General features: G+C 35.9%; 2 protein-coding genes and 1 long non-coding RNA gene across 4 annotated transcripts; all 3 read left to right on the top strand.

The window, feature by feature from the left end:
• Positions 1-377: 377 nt before the first annotated feature.
• LOC120070681 lies at positions 378-2,945 on the top strand. The gene is made up of 2 exons (XR_005480012.1): positions 378-706; positions 2,012-2,945. It is a non-coding gene; the product is annotated as an uncharacterized LOC120070681 (long non-coding RNA).
• A 1,271-nt stretch (positions 2,946-4,216) lies between these two features.
• On the top strand, positions 4,217-11,025 carry LOC120071058. 2 transcript variants are annotated; one of them, XM_039023066.1, is made up of 5 exons: positions 4,217-4,412; positions 4,848-4,943; positions 5,277-8,357; positions 8,827-8,887; positions 10,824-11,025. In XM_039023066.1, the coding sequence occupies exon 3, from the start codon at positions 5,432-5,434 to the stop codon at positions 7,958-7,960; it is 2,529 nt and encodes an 842-aa protein (XP_038878994.1). In that variant the 5' UTR covers positions 4,217-4,412; positions 4,848-4,943; positions 5,277-5,431; the 3' UTR covers positions 7,961-8,357; positions 8,827-8,887; positions 10,824-11,025. The 2 variants fall into 2 exon arrangements, with proteins under 2 accessions (XP_038878994.1, XP_038878993.1); XM_039023065.1 differs by lacking the exon at positions 4,848-4,943.
• LOC120071059 (nuclear transcription factor Y subunit C-1) lies at positions 10,848-16,180 on the top strand. The gene is made up of 2 exons (XM_039023067.1): positions 10,848-11,712; positions 15,927-16,180. The coding sequence occupies exons 1-2, from the start codon at positions 11,054-11,056 to the stop codon at positions 15,928-15,930; spliced, it is 663 nt and encodes a 220-aa protein (XP_038878995.1). The 5' UTR covers positions 10,848-11,053; the 3' UTR covers positions 15,931-16,180.
• Positions 16,181-16,546: the final 366 nt, after the last annotated feature.

The following is a 16,546-nucleotide window of genomic DNA, read 5'->3' as shown; positions in this document are numbered from 1 at the left end:
GTTAATGAAAAAGGTGTGATTATTATTTATTTTGAAAATATTTAGTTATCATGGGAAATTAAAATTAAATTACTTATTTACAACATAAAATGATACTTTTTTTTTTTTTTTTCAGTGATTGTATCTGTCTTAAAAGTATAAAATAGAGAAAGAAAAGCTAAAAATATCAACAAAAACCCTAAAGAGTACAAATATATATATATTTTTAATTATAAAGGGGTGTGAATATAAGTTTTTCACTCTCTCCTCTCTCAACTCTTCGTATTGTTTCTTCTCTTCTACTCATGAAGGGCAAAACGGGGAGAGAAAGATTCTCCCCATGTAATCCTTTTTAATAGAGTAGAGATAGAGATTTATCTTTAACCATTTTTTATGTCCACCAATAATGAGAGACAAAATTAAAAAATAATTTTCACCAAGGAAAACTAAATTGGAACTGTTTTAAACTGATTAAATTTGTTAAGAAAAAGCCAATTAATTGAAAAAAAGTATGATACTAAAACATAGATTTTGTTAATTGAAAAGGATTAGCAAAATTACCTTTATAGTCATCGGCCGATCAGGGCTTCGTTTTCATTCAAAATAGCAGAGAAGAAAAGCACAGTTTACGCGCGAAATGAAGAATGGGGTCGCAATCTGAAGCAATTACAGATCACTCTCCTCTACAATGTCGATTTCTCAATTTCCAAATAGTTCCTCTTGGAAAGTAAGTTGTTTTATTAATTTGTATCATCTGTATTTCTTCAACTATGAACATTAATTGAAATAAGAAAATCACAGCCCCGTTGGGTAAAGTATGTCGTTCTTGTTAAAGATGATTACATGCAAAATCAAAGTGGTAGCATCGGTTTTCTCCTTACAATCGCACATCATTCTTGTCAAAAATGCATAATCATTGGCCCGAGTGAAGAATCTGGCTAAGAGTCAGATTCAGAAGATACGAGAGCGAAAAAAGTCCCAAACTCTTATAAATTTTTTGCTCCTAAATGTAGTTCTGTCTCAGTTGATTGACGTGAATATTATTTGGTGGAATTCTTTTATGTTGGAATAGCAGGACTTGGAATTTTGTTTTATTCTTACCAAGATCATTGGATTCGCTAGACACCTCATATAGTACTTCTTAAAACTTCAGCAGTTTAATACTTGTGCGTTCATGGCAGGTTGATTTTATAGTCGTCTAGAATCCCTGTCTACAAGCTTTCTTTCAACTTAATTTTTCTAAGTTATTGTGATTTCAGTCTCCTGGTCAAGCTGTTTCTTTATCTAGAATCCTGACAGAGTGGATTCCTACAGAATGTTGTTTGTTAGTGGTTTCTCGCATGATAATGGTTGAAATTTAAAGCTTATTGCTTGATTTGCTAATAGTTACAGTTGCTAATTGTTTCCACCAAGCCTAGATTTGCTGCTTTAATTAAATATTCAAGATCGATGGCTTCTTGCTATCTGTTCACCATTGTCACTAGCTTGCTTTTTACTATTCAATGTCATAATTGTTTATCTATCGTAGAGGGTTAACTGAAGATCGTTAATGGGCAATTGTCTTGCAAATAGTAGAAGGGTGCTGATGCAAGTTTTTCATTTACTGTCTTAACTCTAAAGCATGGTCATGCGAGACGTGGATGGTGGATTCCAACTGCAGTTCATCGTTAGCCATTTACTTGTGCTTCATCTGAAACAAATTAATGACACGATGAAGCATCAATCATTACATCTTTCTCAAAAACTGTTTTTTTTCATCACAATTTTAAAGCTTTATAAACCCAGGACGTTGATTTTTTTTTTCAATTGGACATGGATTATAGGACTATCTGTTTCTTTTACTTGTAAAATTAAGTTTACTTATATTTATCCGTGTCGAGAAACTTTGGTGCTTTCTGAGTATTTTCTTTCCTGTTGTAACTTGGAAGTAGATGTAATCTAATCCACTTTACAGCTTGGAGCTCTTTATTGACATGGAATTCTTTGATGTTCAATACCCCTGATCAAGCATTATTGATATCCATATTTGCAGTCCCATCAAGATTTCCCGATATTCAAAACCTCTGATAAGTTTGCTCATTTGATTTTTCAAGCTTCTTGTCATCCACAGGATTGGCCTCGTCCTGCAGCTTATATGATGAGAATCCTCTCGCCTCAAGATCTGATTAATGTAAACGAGATCGATACAGATCTTATAAAAGCTTCTAACGATTCTTATTTTTCTTCCAGACCTATTTTTCCATATTGTTCCCTCAACCAGTACCTCTGACAGTGAATAGTCTTCCTCTAGAACTAAGTGCTACAAAGTGAAGATGTCTTAGTCTGAATATAACTGAAATGAAGGTGTACATGGTGACATTGAAGATGAATATGGCCTCAGAAGGTGCTTCATTTCCACTACCAGAAAGTGCACCAACAAATTACAGATTATGGCAAATTTGCTTCAGTCAGCCATCAAATAGAAGACGCAAATAGAGTAGCGACTTGCTGACTTCTAGTAATATTTGACCATAATGTAGATGATGATGAGCAAGCTCAAGTGAGGCTTCAAGTTCAGGGACATAAAACACATAAAATACGGCCTCAGGAAGATGACATACTTGAATATGGGGGGGATTGTTAAACTGCTGAACCATTGTTGATCTTACCTGCAATCTTTCTGGTTGTGACAGTGCTCAGTGTGGTCGTTTGTTATCAAACTACAATATTCCATACTCATTCTCGGTGCTTGCCCACTGGATCTAGCAATTCCAAGTTTCATTCACTTAGCTTCATTTTATTTTCTTGTGGGGGGAGGGTGGATATTCTTTTCTTGTCTGTGTAACCCATGGATGTCAGTATTAAAGCTAAAACAGTTGTTATGCTCCGTTACAAGGAATGATGAGATCTTGATTGTACTGTCACTTTGTAGTGTAGTTATCTCTCCTTCTGAAACCCGAGCACACATCAGATCTTTTTGTTCTCTAGTTTCTGAGTTGCTGCATTTTCAAATTGATAAAGCTGGTAAAAGCTAGGACTTCTAAATTTGATTCAGTTGATTCAAGCACTCCTGAGGCAAAAGCATTTATGAATCTGTAGTTCATTTGAACCTTTCACAAAAAGGCAGGAGTTTTTCTCTCAAATTCATGAAACTGCCATCTTTATTGGTAGCTTTGACACAATGGATTGTATAGAACTGAAAAACAAAGACGACCATTCAAAAGCCACACCAATATCATTTTTCACTCAAATCTTTGGCCAATTTAAGATACACGTACACAGGGGGGTAAGACAGCTTCTTTAATTTCATTGTAAGTGACAGTCTCTCTTTGATGGCAATGCAACATATATACAAACAATATCTCTTCCACAGGCATTTATATATGGCCATATCAATGAATGCATGCTGTGTCCTTGCTCCTAATAAGGCTATACTCTTCACTTGGCATTTCCTAAACTGCACAATCCTCTTGCATGGGCAACATACAATGTTTATGAAAAGTTAACAGAAGATGCTGGCTTCTGCCACCCAAATTTCAACTATTGTACATTTACACTGAATTTACACAAACATCTCAGAGCACCAACAAATTAGCAAATGGAAGTTGCAAAACTTGATCATTGTTTATATGGAGAACCCAACATCCAATTTGAACATTTCTGAAGCTATTTGGCTCTGAAGGGAAAGGGAAAAAAATGCATACCATAAATGACTATAAAAACAGCTTTTTTGAATTTAAAATCTTTCTAAAGTTGATATGGATGCGTAGAGAATCTCGAATTTCTGAGTTATTGAAGTGTTGACTTATTTTCATAATTTCATCAAGTAAACTTAATACAACAAAAGTAATGTTGACTTATTTTCATAATTTCATCAAGTAAACTTAATACAACAAAAGTAATGTGAGTGGTCTGAAAGCTGACAAGAAATTTCATTAATAACTTACCGACTTCTTGTTTGAGTTCAAGCTTACGTTAGGATATTCTAATAATTTTTTTACCACTAAATATTGTGTATATATATTTTCTTGCTGAAGATGCCGGCATTTATTTGGAAAGTGGATAAAAACTTATTTTAATTTTTAACTGAATTTGTCTATATTTATGCAAGTAGCATGAAATGTTGCAACCCCAATAACCAGAGTTAAAGAAAAAATAACCGTAGTTAGGGTTTTAACCGCATGTGAAAAAATTGTTAGGTCATTTTTATTAGCATTAGCAAAAATATACAAAAGACTAGGAAAAAAAAACTCAGTTGCTATATATTTGCCATGCAAATACCCAATTTTTCTGCAGGGTGAGGAAATATTTTCACTTGGTGCCATCTGAATTTGGGATTTATTTTTCATTTTTCCCCATTCGAAGCTTGGTGGCAGAGAGGTTTCATCCAGAAAATTGTTATCCAGATTCTTCAATGGTTTCCGGCGATTCACATCTCAGAAAAGGGATTTTCTGTACGTTATAATCTTCCCTTACATACCTTCGCATTGTACCATTTGAGGAATATGATCCGTTTTCCATTGTTGCTAGATTGTACTTCAATAGGATAGATAAATGTAGGGTTTTGTAAGTGTTACTGAAAATTTGTATTTATGAAACTTTATGCTACCGTAACGAACTGCCAGACTTTTCTGGGCTTGAGCTAAGACGATTCATTTTGTTTTATTATTTGTTTTCCGTGGAAAATGGGTGGTTCGATTTTGAAGAGGGAATTCGTTATCTTTTCTAATTTCGTTTTCTATAACGCTGTTTATGTTGTTCAGCATATGTGGAAGTATATGAGAATGAGACTGTGCTTCTAATAGGATAATGATTAGTTTTTTTCCTGATAAAATGAAAATCAGGGTGATCATTGAACCAGCTGCCTCTCATTAGATTTGGTTGTTCAGGTTTCAATGTTTATTTTGCCAGCGTCCAGAATACCAATGGATGATCAACTCTAAAGAACTGTAGTATGCATCTTGTGGTACATTCTGATGAAGAATGTAGGTTCCACTATTGTTTTGTTTTCCCTATTTTTTGCTGTTGAATATGTTAATGTTTAAGAAGTTTGTTATTTGGTCGTTGGGTTATCTGGTTATCTCGTTACGCGGTTCTTGGATCTGATTTATTGTCATAGATCTGTGATGGGGTAGAAAATGGAATTGATGGATTAGGTAAAACGTTCATTGGTATTTTTACATTTATAACTCTTGAGTGAAATTATTTATTGCATTTTATCTGTTTCCAGTCGACAACTTCCATAGTTTTGCTATGAACTTTGTGTCTGCCTACTTTTGTCAATTTACGTAATTTCCTTTATTCTTGTTCTGCTTTAGGGATTTCAAAATTTTGGGTGATTACTTGATGACGTCCAAGAATATTGGTGAATATACATTGAAGATCAACACACCGATATGATTGTGCTAGCACTTCCAGAAAAGTAGAAGGATATTAGAATACTCGTCATTAGCAAAATTTCAATATTGAGGGGATGGATTGCAATAAAGATGATGCCATTAAGGCCAAGCAGGTTGCTGAGAAAAAGTTTGTAGAGATGGACATTGCTGCTGCAGTTAGATTTGCCTTGAGGGCCCATAGTTTGTATCCCGGTCTTGATGGTCTTCCACAATTTATTGCAACTCTTAATGTTTACTTGTCTGCAGAGAAAAGATTTGATGGATGCATTGATTGGTACAGGATCCTTGGTGTGGATCCTCTAGCTGATGAAGAAACCATTAGGAAACATTATAGAAAATTGGCACTCATTCTTCATCCTGACAAAAACAAATCAATTGGTGCAGATGGGGCTTTTAAAATTGTATCTGAAGCTTGGAGCTGCTTGTCTGACAAAACCAAGAGAGCAGCATTTGACCAAAAGCGGAATACAAGAGGTATGCCTATGAAGTCCACTGAAACAAGATCATCAGTTCCAATTGTTCGGAATGGTTTCCATAATCTCTCCCCCAATAATAATTTGAATAGATGGCATTGGAGAAGTGATGATGAGGTCCTTTCTGCTCCAGCTTCTCATCCAGTGAAATCCACGTTTTGGACAATGTGCAATTCATGCAAGGTGCATTTTGAGTATCTCAGATCTTATCTTAATCACAATCTTATTTGTCCCAACTGCCGCATATCCTTTTTGGCTGTTGAAAACCCATCACCACCTTTCAATGGGAATCCGTCATCCTCTCCATGGACTTTCAACAGGCAGCAACAGGCTTCCAGTGCATATAGCCATTTCAAGAAATCATTTAATGTGGAGAAGACACAGTTTTCTGCTAGAGGAGGTGTGGACTCAGCTGGATATAGTAGTATGGAATCTATGCATAAATCTTTTCATTCTGATACATCATGTAAACTCAGAGCAACTGAAGGTATGCAAGCATCAGCTTCTTCAACAGCTAAAACTTTTAGTTTCTTCAAACCATCATCTCCAAAGATGAAGGTAGGGCATAAAGATGGCATATCGGAAGCTATGAAAGAGGAGCCTTCTCTGAGAGAAGATCATGCTCCCAACAAAGGGGATGCTGGTCTTGCCGCTACATCCTTCAATGACAGTGCCAGTTCTGTACATAAAGGAGATAGACCGAAGAAAAAAAGACGCATAACTGGACATAAAATGCAGGGTAATATCAAAAACTTCCTCAGGCAAATGGAATTAGATGGTGCAGGGATTACAAAGGAGAGTAGTGGATCTCAAAAGTATAGCTTTGAAGGAAGAAGGACAGTCACAGGAAAGTTTAGACCTGATAATACAAGGGAGCTTTCCCAGCTGGAATTGCGACAGATGTTGATGGGCAAGGCTAGGAATGAGATCTGCAAGAAGCTTAATGAATGGAAAGCAGATGCGTCATCAACCATTTTGCAAAGGATGGCGAATTCTAACAAGGATCTTGTTGAAGAGAAAGAGGGGAAAAGTGTTGTTCTAAATGGTACGAAATCCAGTGGATATCTGAATGCTGCATGTAGTAAAGATGAATTGCTGCAGACCAAATATCCTTCACCTCCAAATTCTGGTGAGAGTCCAGACACCAAAGATTCTGAATCTTTCTCCATGAGCGTTCCTGATCCAGATTTTCATGATTTTGACAAGGATCGTGCGGAAAAGTCATTTGGTAGTAATCAGGTTTGGGCTGTTTATGATGACGATGATGGTATGCCCCGGTATTATGCCATGGTTCATAAAGTTATATCATTGAAACCATTCAAAATGCGAATCAGTTGGCTTAATTCTAAAAGTAACATTGAACTGGCTCCATTGAACTGGATTGGTTGTGGATTTCCAAAGACAAGTGGGGATTTCTGGATTGGAAAGTATGAAGATTATGGCTCTCTCAATTCCTTCTCACACAAGGTTAAGCAGATAAAAGGCAAGAGAGGAGCTATTAGAATCTTTCCTAGTAAAGGAGATGTGTGGGCTCTGTATAGGAATTGGTCTCCTGATTGGAATGAGCTTACCCCAGACGATGTCATTCACAAATATGACATGGTGGAAGTCCTTGAAGATTACAATGAAGATAAAGGGATTGCTGTTGTTCCATTAGTTAAAGTTGTTGGTTACAAGACTGTGTTTCAGCAGCACTCAGATCCATCAAAGATCCGGAATATTCCCAGAGAAGAAATGTTTCGGTTTTCTCACCAGGTTCCTTCATGCTTGCTTACAGGCCTTGAAGGTCAAAACGCTCCTGCTGGTTGCTGGGAGCTTGATCCTGCAGCAACACCCCTGGAACTTCTTCAAGTTGCCAAGGACACTGAAACAGAACTCGAAGAAGCGGTTGAGAGCGCTGAAAAAGCCAATGACAGACACCCACTTGAGGCTACAAAATCTGCTAAAGAAGCAAACATTGAGAATAATGTAGAAACAACTATTCGATGTCTAAAAGTTCAGGATAAAGTAAAGGTGGAAGATCTGATGATGCATAATGGAAATAAGACAACAGTTCAAAAGATGATTGTGTATAGCCGGAAGCGGTTCCGGGGAAAATTGCCAATTGGTGCCGAGTTATCAGCACATTAGACAACTTTTGAGAAATTTTTCTCAGATGAATATACCATAGACATGAGGGTAGCAGCAAAGGCCATACTCAGTACAGCTTCTAAGCACCAATCCGTCCTAATCGTTATTTTGATTTTTTTTTCTTTTGTTCATTTTATTTGTCTTCTCAGCCTTGAGAGATATTAATTGATGACACATGTGGAGAAGTATTTCTTTAGTCTAGTTTTACTCTCTCTACACTGTTTGGGCTACAATTTTGTCTAGCTTTTTGACACCCTCAATACAAATTTCAGTTTCAGTTTCTGGTAGCTTGGGGAGTGTTGGAAAAGGCAGTTTCCTTTGGGTTTGATCGACCATATGGTATACGATATCGTAGCTCCAGATTGATAGGCTAATTTAACTCTTTGCTCCCAGAGATGTAATTACTTTTACTTGTACATTCGAGAGGCATTATCTTCCAGTACAATATTCTCTTCTTTTTAATGAAAAATCCAGTTTGAACACATCTCAGTTGTTGCTCTATGTACTTGGATATATATCTGGATGGTGCATGCTCTTGATTTCCTTTACAAATTCTCCCTTTCTTGCCTGTCTGATTACAGAGAATGCAATCAAAGTCAAATGATCCGAAGAGAAAAAGAATTATACATTTTATTTATGGAAAGTTGTTTATATCTCCATTTTGATTGTTGCTTTTCATATTTGTTTGTTGGATTAGGAATATATTATCTGTTTGACGAGATTTCATAATATTGCAATGTTTCATTGGAAGAATCCAAATCTGATATCTGTTGAAAGAACTGAAGGCTAAATCTGAAGCACTTTCTTCGCATTACTAATAATTTATGGAAGGCACATTCTTATTCTCTTGTTCATTAATGTTGCAGGAAAATGAAGGGCGCATATTACAAGTCTTTGTGGTCTGCTTTCTAAAGCATCAACAATTCGGTACGCAATTTGACTCAATTAATGTTTGAACTTTCTTCAAGAACAAATTTTTCTTTTCCAAAATTATGCTCCTTCATTCACAGTTCATTTCTTTGATTTTTTTTTTTAATTTATAAATTGTATTTGTTTGTTTGTTTGTTTGTGCTGCTTCTGAAATTCAAAAAAGTGGTTTTCAAAAAAGGGAAAAAGAAAGGGAATTATAGGAAGAGTGGGCATGTGGTTAAAGAAAAGGCATTGTCTGCCTCAATACCAAACTACTTTTGGGTATTTAGCAAGTTGTACAGCTTGTTGGACTCTCTTTTTTTTTTTGTTTCAACAGAAACTTCTTTGGCTTGGAATAAAACTTTTAGAAGTACATCACATGTTTCTAACAGGCAAATCCTACAAAATAATTGGTATTGATTTTTTTGGCCTTTATATAAAATTAAATTAAAGTTGTTATGGTTTCAGCGTATGAGAGAATAATATTTTCAAAAGGGGAAAAACCAAGATATTGTTACAAGTGAAAACGGAGAAATTTAGAAGGGTATTTTAGTTAATCTCAATTCTTTTACAATTCCATATTTCGATTTTTTACTCAAAAAGGACAAGAAAAAAAAAACTTATTATTTTTTTTGTGCAATTCAAACCAAACAAAAACAGAAATTCCATAATTTGGTCCTCTCTTATGATACCAAATTCTGGGCATCCTATTTTTAATAATCATATTTCAAAATTCAAAATCTCTACACTAAGGCTTCACATCTCATTTTGATAGAAATACTTTAGAAGGTTTACATTTTCATCTTTATCCATCATTTTAGGGATTATATCATCTGCTATGAAATTCTCACATTTTTTTATTACCTATTGTTACCACTTTGTAAATATAGCACTTGCCTTAACTCTCACAAGTAGTAGCAACACACAATAATATATAAAATTGAGATAATCCAATAACTTATACTATGTTATACACATAACATAAGGGGATCTTTTCAAAAATAGAAAAGTAAGAAAAATGATTCACACGAAGTAGCAAAATTTCAATTTTCTTTAATAGAAATGGATAGAAGTCTATCACTGATAGATGTTGCAGTGTTATTTTTGTTATTTCTGTAAATAATTTGACATTTTTTATATTTGTAAAAAAAATTCTAACATTTATTTACTCATTATAAACCAAAAAAAGTTTTATTTTGACTTTCATGTTATTATTTATTCAGAAAACACGCTCAATACAAAAATCAATTGAAAATATCGTGCTTAGCTATTCAGGACACCTACTAACAAAAAAAAAACCCCAATAAATAGCATAAATAACAATGAATAAATCTTATGCCATCATAATATCCAACAAATTCTCTTTTTTTGTTTTTTTGTTTTTGTTTTTCAAGAAAAGTTCCCCTTTGTTGAAACTTTATTTTTTTACTGTTTATTGATATGGCAAATAATAAGGGTAGCTATTTAAAGAAACCATAATTTTTTCTCAAGAAGAAAAAGAAAACATTCAGTTAAAAAATATTGAGCATATTAAGATATACACAAACTTTTTTGGACAAAAGATAGCATAATGGTATAAAATGGAAGTAGGGGTAGTCATGGTAAAATTTGAAATATTCAAATAATTTATATGAGTCATTTATACCTAAAAAGGATAAATTTAAGATTTTTCTTGTCTTTTCATTCAAATCCTTGACGATTTACTTTGAAGCTCAACCCCTTTTCAATGGGAAAAAAAAGGGGACAAAATCATACTTTCCGCTATAAAAATAACAGTTTGATTCTCCTTTATTTTAATAGGCTGCCAAAAAAATGAAAATTTATTACCAAATATTGAAAATTCAGGCCGGGTGGCCAGAAAATTTAGGGTTAATTAAACGAGGGCTTTTGTTTTCCCCCCATATTTTAATTTTAATATTAAAAAAAAGGGGAAGATGAAATCTTTAAAATGCAGAGGTGGAAGCTGAGAAACGAATCGTGAAGGCTGTTACCTTATCTCAACTCTTTTCGGAGTTCTGCGACTCTCTCACCCTTTTTTCTTCCTTCCATCTTCACCTCTTCAAAAATTTCTTCACATTCCCCAAAATCACTTCCCTATTTCCTCAAATCTTCTCATCAATCCATCAAATCCCCTCCCAGCATTTGGCCAACCCTTACTACTACAATCGCCGCCGTCGCCGGCCGATGGACACCAACAATCAAACCCAATCCTCCCCTTACCCTCCCCCTCAGGCCCCTGTCCCGGCCCCTCCCTTCCACCACCTCCTTCAGCAGCAGCAGCAACAGCTTCAGATGTTCTGGTCCTTTCAGCGTCAAGAAATCGAACAGGTTAACGATTTTAAAAACCATCAGCTTCCTCTCGCCCGCATTAAGAAGATCATGAAAGCCGACGAGGATGTTCGTATGATCTCTGCCGAGGCCCCCATTTTGTTTGCCAAGGCTTGCGAGCTCTTCATTCTTGAACTCACTATTAGGTCATGGCTCCACGCGGAAGAGAATAAGAGGCGGACATTGCAGAAGAATGATATTGCTGCTGCCATCACGAGGACCGATATCTTTGATTTCTTAGTTGATATTGTGCCTAGAGATGAGATCAAGGACGAGGCTGGGTTGGGAGGCATGGTCGGAGCCACTGCTAGCGGAGTGCCGTACTATTACCCGCCTATGGGCCAACCGGCAGGGGCTCCAGGGGGGATGATGATTGGGAGACCGGCAATGGATCCTACCGGAGTTTACGCTCAGCCGCCGTCCCAGGCATGGCAATCGGTGTGGCAGACCGCGGCTGAGGACGGTTCTTACGCGAGTGGGGGCAGTAGCGGGCAGGGTAATCTTGATGGTCAGAGGTAGGTGTTTCTTGGCTGTTTGTGTGATTTGAATTAGTAATGCACAACTAATGATTCAGTATTTAAGCTTTATCTTGTCTTCTATCCGTATTAGTGCCTGTGATCAGGCTGAATTGAATTCTTACATTTTCATGTTTTACCTGATTTCATATTCACGTCTTCTGTATCGGGAGATTTTATGTTGTTGTTGTTGCTGTTGCTATTTTCTTTTTCTTGACTGCGTAATCGCCCCGCTTGAATGTGTTGTTTTGTTGAGTAATTTTTAGGATTTATAGGGTTTTGTTTGGAGCCGTTTTGGTTGAAAGCCTCATCTTTGGTTTTTGCTGTCTAATAATTTTTGTAAAATTTTCTCCCTTTCTGATGACTCCCAACTTAAGAGGGCTTCTTTTAATTTAAAATTAAAAAAAAAGGAGCCATCTCCTTTCGCCTTTCTTGACAGGTTATCCTATTTTTCTCCCTCTCCATTTCTTGTTTCTTTGACGAATGTTTCTTTGTAGTTCCGATGTATGAATTTCCCAGCAAGAATAGATATCAGTAGTTTTTCCTTTTTATTAATGCCAAGTGGAGGAATTTTTGTAATCATCTTGGCTTGTTCAATATCCTATCCATTATCCTTCTTTTTATATCGTTGTTTTTACATCTCCTTTTCATGTAATAAAGCTCTCTTTCTGACCCTTTATGAAACAAAAGTGACAAATCAGTAGCAATAGCAATGGTTGAGAATGAAGCTTTCAACCTGTTTATTTTAGAAAGTTGTAATATAAAACAATGTAAAAGGACATACAAAAAATAGCCCAACGAAAGGAGCTTTCAACCTGTGTATTTTAGTCTATCAAGACCTGTCTCACATTTAGGGGACATCAAGTGATTACCCGACCTTCCTACTGATCTAAACACGTTATTCTTGTGACTTGGTGATGTCTTAATTATAATAAATTCTTATGTAATTATACTCTTTCTGTGATCATTAGTCTCTTTGGGTGCGGGTTCCCTCGTCCCCAGCCCTTAGGGTGTTTCTTTCTCTTTGCTTAATATACATCCTAGTTTCTTATTAAAAAAAGAAGAGACTTGTTTTTCTCTCTCAGAAAAAAATGGATATATAATTTTTTTTTCTAATTAGCTTGTGTGCCAACAAGGAACCCATCCATTCAAATGAAGGGATGAATCAGGTCCTAAAAGGATTATCTTTCATTTTCTATTGATTTCTTCCCCTGTAACGCAGTGCATCTTGAATGAATCTTAGAATGAACGATTCATGTTGTCCAAGTATTGTACTCATAAAATGTAGAGGAAATTTTTTTAATGCTTTTGAGAACTTTGAGAACTTTGAGGTCTAAAGGTTGTGTTGGTCACTTTTTAGTAGATTGATTAAAGGATTGTTAAATGATTTTGTGTTCCCTCCTACTAACCAAAATTCCTCATAATAATAAAGCCAATTAGGAATGAGGATGGCTGCTTGTGGATTGAGGAGGTGTTGAATAAAAGAGGATGGTACATTGAAGTCTCCAAGGTGTGGACTGTGGAGTAATGGGAGAAAAATTGACCATATTCATCTGGTAGTGGTAGGGGAGGAGCTAATTTGTTGGAAATCATTCATTTACCTTGTGTGGTAGTTCCTATAAATGGGGAGTCTAAAGGAAATGGAGAAATTTATTCATATTGACAAAAGGAATAAGATAAGGGCAAGGAGTAGAGAGAACCCCTCCCCAAAAGGGGGAACTATTACCAAAAAAAGAAAGCCTTCCAATTTCTAATATCAAGGCAAGGCTATAAAAACACCCAAAATCTTTGCGACTTCAGCTCCGCCAAGAGGCCAAGTGTTGTATGCTACAAACAAAAGAGTCTCCCTAGATACGATCATTCTAAAAAATCTGATGATTTCTTTCTTTAGAAGGTGACCACATCATAGCCTTAACCACACAATCCCACTAGATCTTAGCCTTCCCCCTGAAGCAAGTTCTGCAAAGAGCCTCTAAGAGCCAATCCCAAATCTTCTTAGGGAGGCAAATGGATTAGCCATCTCATTTAAAATAAAAGATCAGCCCTTAATGAGCCACAAAAGGGGCAATGTAGGAGCAAGTGATCAATAGACTCTTCCCCTTTGAGCACAGGCAGAAGCATGATGGAGACAAAGTCCAGGAGGGGAACTTCCTCAAGCTTACCAGCAGTATTCAACGCTCTCTAAAAGACAGTCCACAGAAAGAGTCCTTTGACTGATTTAGGGGGTGGCAGCCTTTCAAATAAGCTTCAGCCACCGATTTGATTGATTAGACAATGGACAAAAAAGCAAACTTAGACGAGAAGGAAAGCTGAAAGTTGAATTAGTGCAAAAAACTAAGACTGTTTGTTGAGGTGGTGAAATTTGATTGGTCCACAATTCAGCTCAACTATCGATCCACTTTGGTCAAGTTTTGTAGGAATTCCAAGCTTCAAATCTTCGAACCACACTCAAGTTGTGTGAAGAACTTGCTTCCATGATGTTCTGACGAAAATTGTCACGGTTTGAGTCAAAATATGCAGATCCTAGTTAGAGGATGCAGGTTGTGACCTTCTCTAGTTAGTTGCTTTTGATGTGTAGAATCATTGACTTCCATGGAAAATTTTCCATACAAGCGGAAGTTGGGTTCCAGAGAGGAATAAAACCTTTGTATAGCTGTATGACAAGTTACTGGTTATGTTTTAAAAGGCAGGCTAAAGGCAGCCTTGAAGCCTTTCCTCTTGAATAGGCAGCATGAGATTTTTGAGGCAGTATGAGGTGTAAGCTTTAAATTTAACTAAGAACATTTAACAAATTCTAAGTATGGCCAAGTATTATTGCTATGCATAATAGGCATATAAGAGTACAAAAAAACCACTCTTGTCAACTGTTAAACAAATATTTTAAAAAGGATATCTTTAACCTCACTACTGTTATCATTTAAAGGATGAACAAATACTATAAAATCTTTATTGTCAATACTTTTAAAGTTACAATAGCAAAAATAGTAATAGTTCATATTGTCACAACTTAAGCTTTTATATTCTTTAAGAATGAGACAAATTAACATTATAACACAAAGCATAGTCACTACAAGCCTCGGTGCCTCGTCACAAAGGCCTACAAGCCTCTTGTGGTTCAAAGGAGGCTTAAGTTAAGGTGTATGCCTTGCAGCCTTTAAAACATTGGTTACTGGCGTGGATACAAAGTAACGCCTTATGGAAAGTTCTGGGATCCCCCTTGCCTTTGAAAGAAAACCTTCCAACTCTCTCCTACCAAAACCCAATATTAATTCATGAAGCTTATTTTAAACAGAATCCTCGAAACAAATCGGTAAAAAACTCAAAACCAAGAAATAAACCCAATAAAAACGAAAATAGTTCTGAAAATTCCGAAATGCAAGACAAAGGAGCTTTTCACGATAACCAAAAGATGTTTGAAAGTCAAAGAGAAGGTCCTCTTATAACATGTTCCGTGTTCCTTTTTTTTCTACTACAAAATGTCGCCAACTCTATTCTAACTGCCATTGAAGCAGTTAATGACCTAAGAAGAAGAAAGAAGGGTTAGATGATGGAAACACATTGACAAGGCTTTTCTTTTCCTCCAAAATATTACATCATATATCATATATGGGCTGGGGAGGTTAAAACCTACGACTTCTTTGAGGAAGAAGTAGAGATTCCTTACCCTATAACCTCAAATAGTACAAGGAGTCAAGGACTTATTTTTCAGATTTGAATTTTCTTCTTATTATCCTTAAGCTAGAAGACTTTGGTGAGAAACGGATGAGATGGACGCTCTTAGTAGGCTACAAAACAGGAGTGCAAACTGGCTTGCTTATAATAGTATTAGAAATAAGCAAGGATGGTCCAACTTTTAGTCACCCCCAGTTTATGGATGATACTATTCATTTCTTTGCTTATGATGATGGAAACTTCAACTGCTTGTTTATGATCTTGAAGATATTTCAGAAATTTTCCATGTTGAAAATAAATATCAGTACTTCTTTTGCTGAGATCAGTTCAAATGTAGGGGGATTGGTTATATATATATATCGCATTAACTGTTCATCAAAGATATCTAGAGAGTCCGAAGTTTTAACATGTTTGTGTACGATCAAATACTGAACTTAAGGCGTCAATTAATTTGTATGGAAATTGATACTCAAAATTATGTCCAAATTGTTTGTCATTCTTAGCTTTTTCGAGTTCTCATTCTGATGTTTGTTTCCCTGCAGCTAAGCAATTCTTGTGTAGATGATCTGCTGTCTGGTGCAATGAAAAAAACTGATGGGTTTTGCTGATCCTGTCCAGGGCGTAAAATGAAGTGTATTTTTCTTTTATGTTTCCTTTTCGCACGGGGTTAACTTTGGAAACTTGTAAAAACTTTAACTAGATGTCGTCGAATTGACATTACTTTGTTAGCTTGTTTCTACGTTTCTGATATGAATTGGCTTTTATCATTTTGGTTCAAGATCAATTTTACCTTGTTGATCTGAGGAGCGTTATGTTGGATACCGCTGGACTCTGTCTGGGAGAATCTTTTAAGTTGTGTTTGGATGGAACCAAAATAATGAACTGAGTAACCCCATTTTGGGAAGGGAGATGAAAGAAGAACAAAGAACAAAGAGATTTCAATATTCATATGATTCAGGTCTTAGCTGTTTCAATCCCTTTTTAAAGTTCCAATCCATCCAACTCTCACTAATAAAGGAATCAAATTCCACTTCTCTTTACCTCTCTTTCAATCACACCTTTTTCTTTCCCATTCCTCACAATTCTTATAAAGAAAATATTATACTTAAAAAAAAATAAGCTCTAGTTTCAGAAGTGATCTCAAAAGTTGAATGAGTTTTGA

This window comes from Benincasa hispida, chromosome 2 (genome assembly GCF_009727055.1).
Source record: "Benincasa hispida cultivar B227 chromosome 2, ASM972705v1, whole genome shotgun sequence".
In the NCBI taxonomy this organism is placed as follows: domain Eukaryota; kingdom Viridiplantae; phylum Streptophyta; class Magnoliopsida; order Cucurbitales; family Cucurbitaceae; genus Benincasa; species Benincasa hispida.
This window is presented reverse-complemented; position numbering and strand designations above follow the sequence as displayed.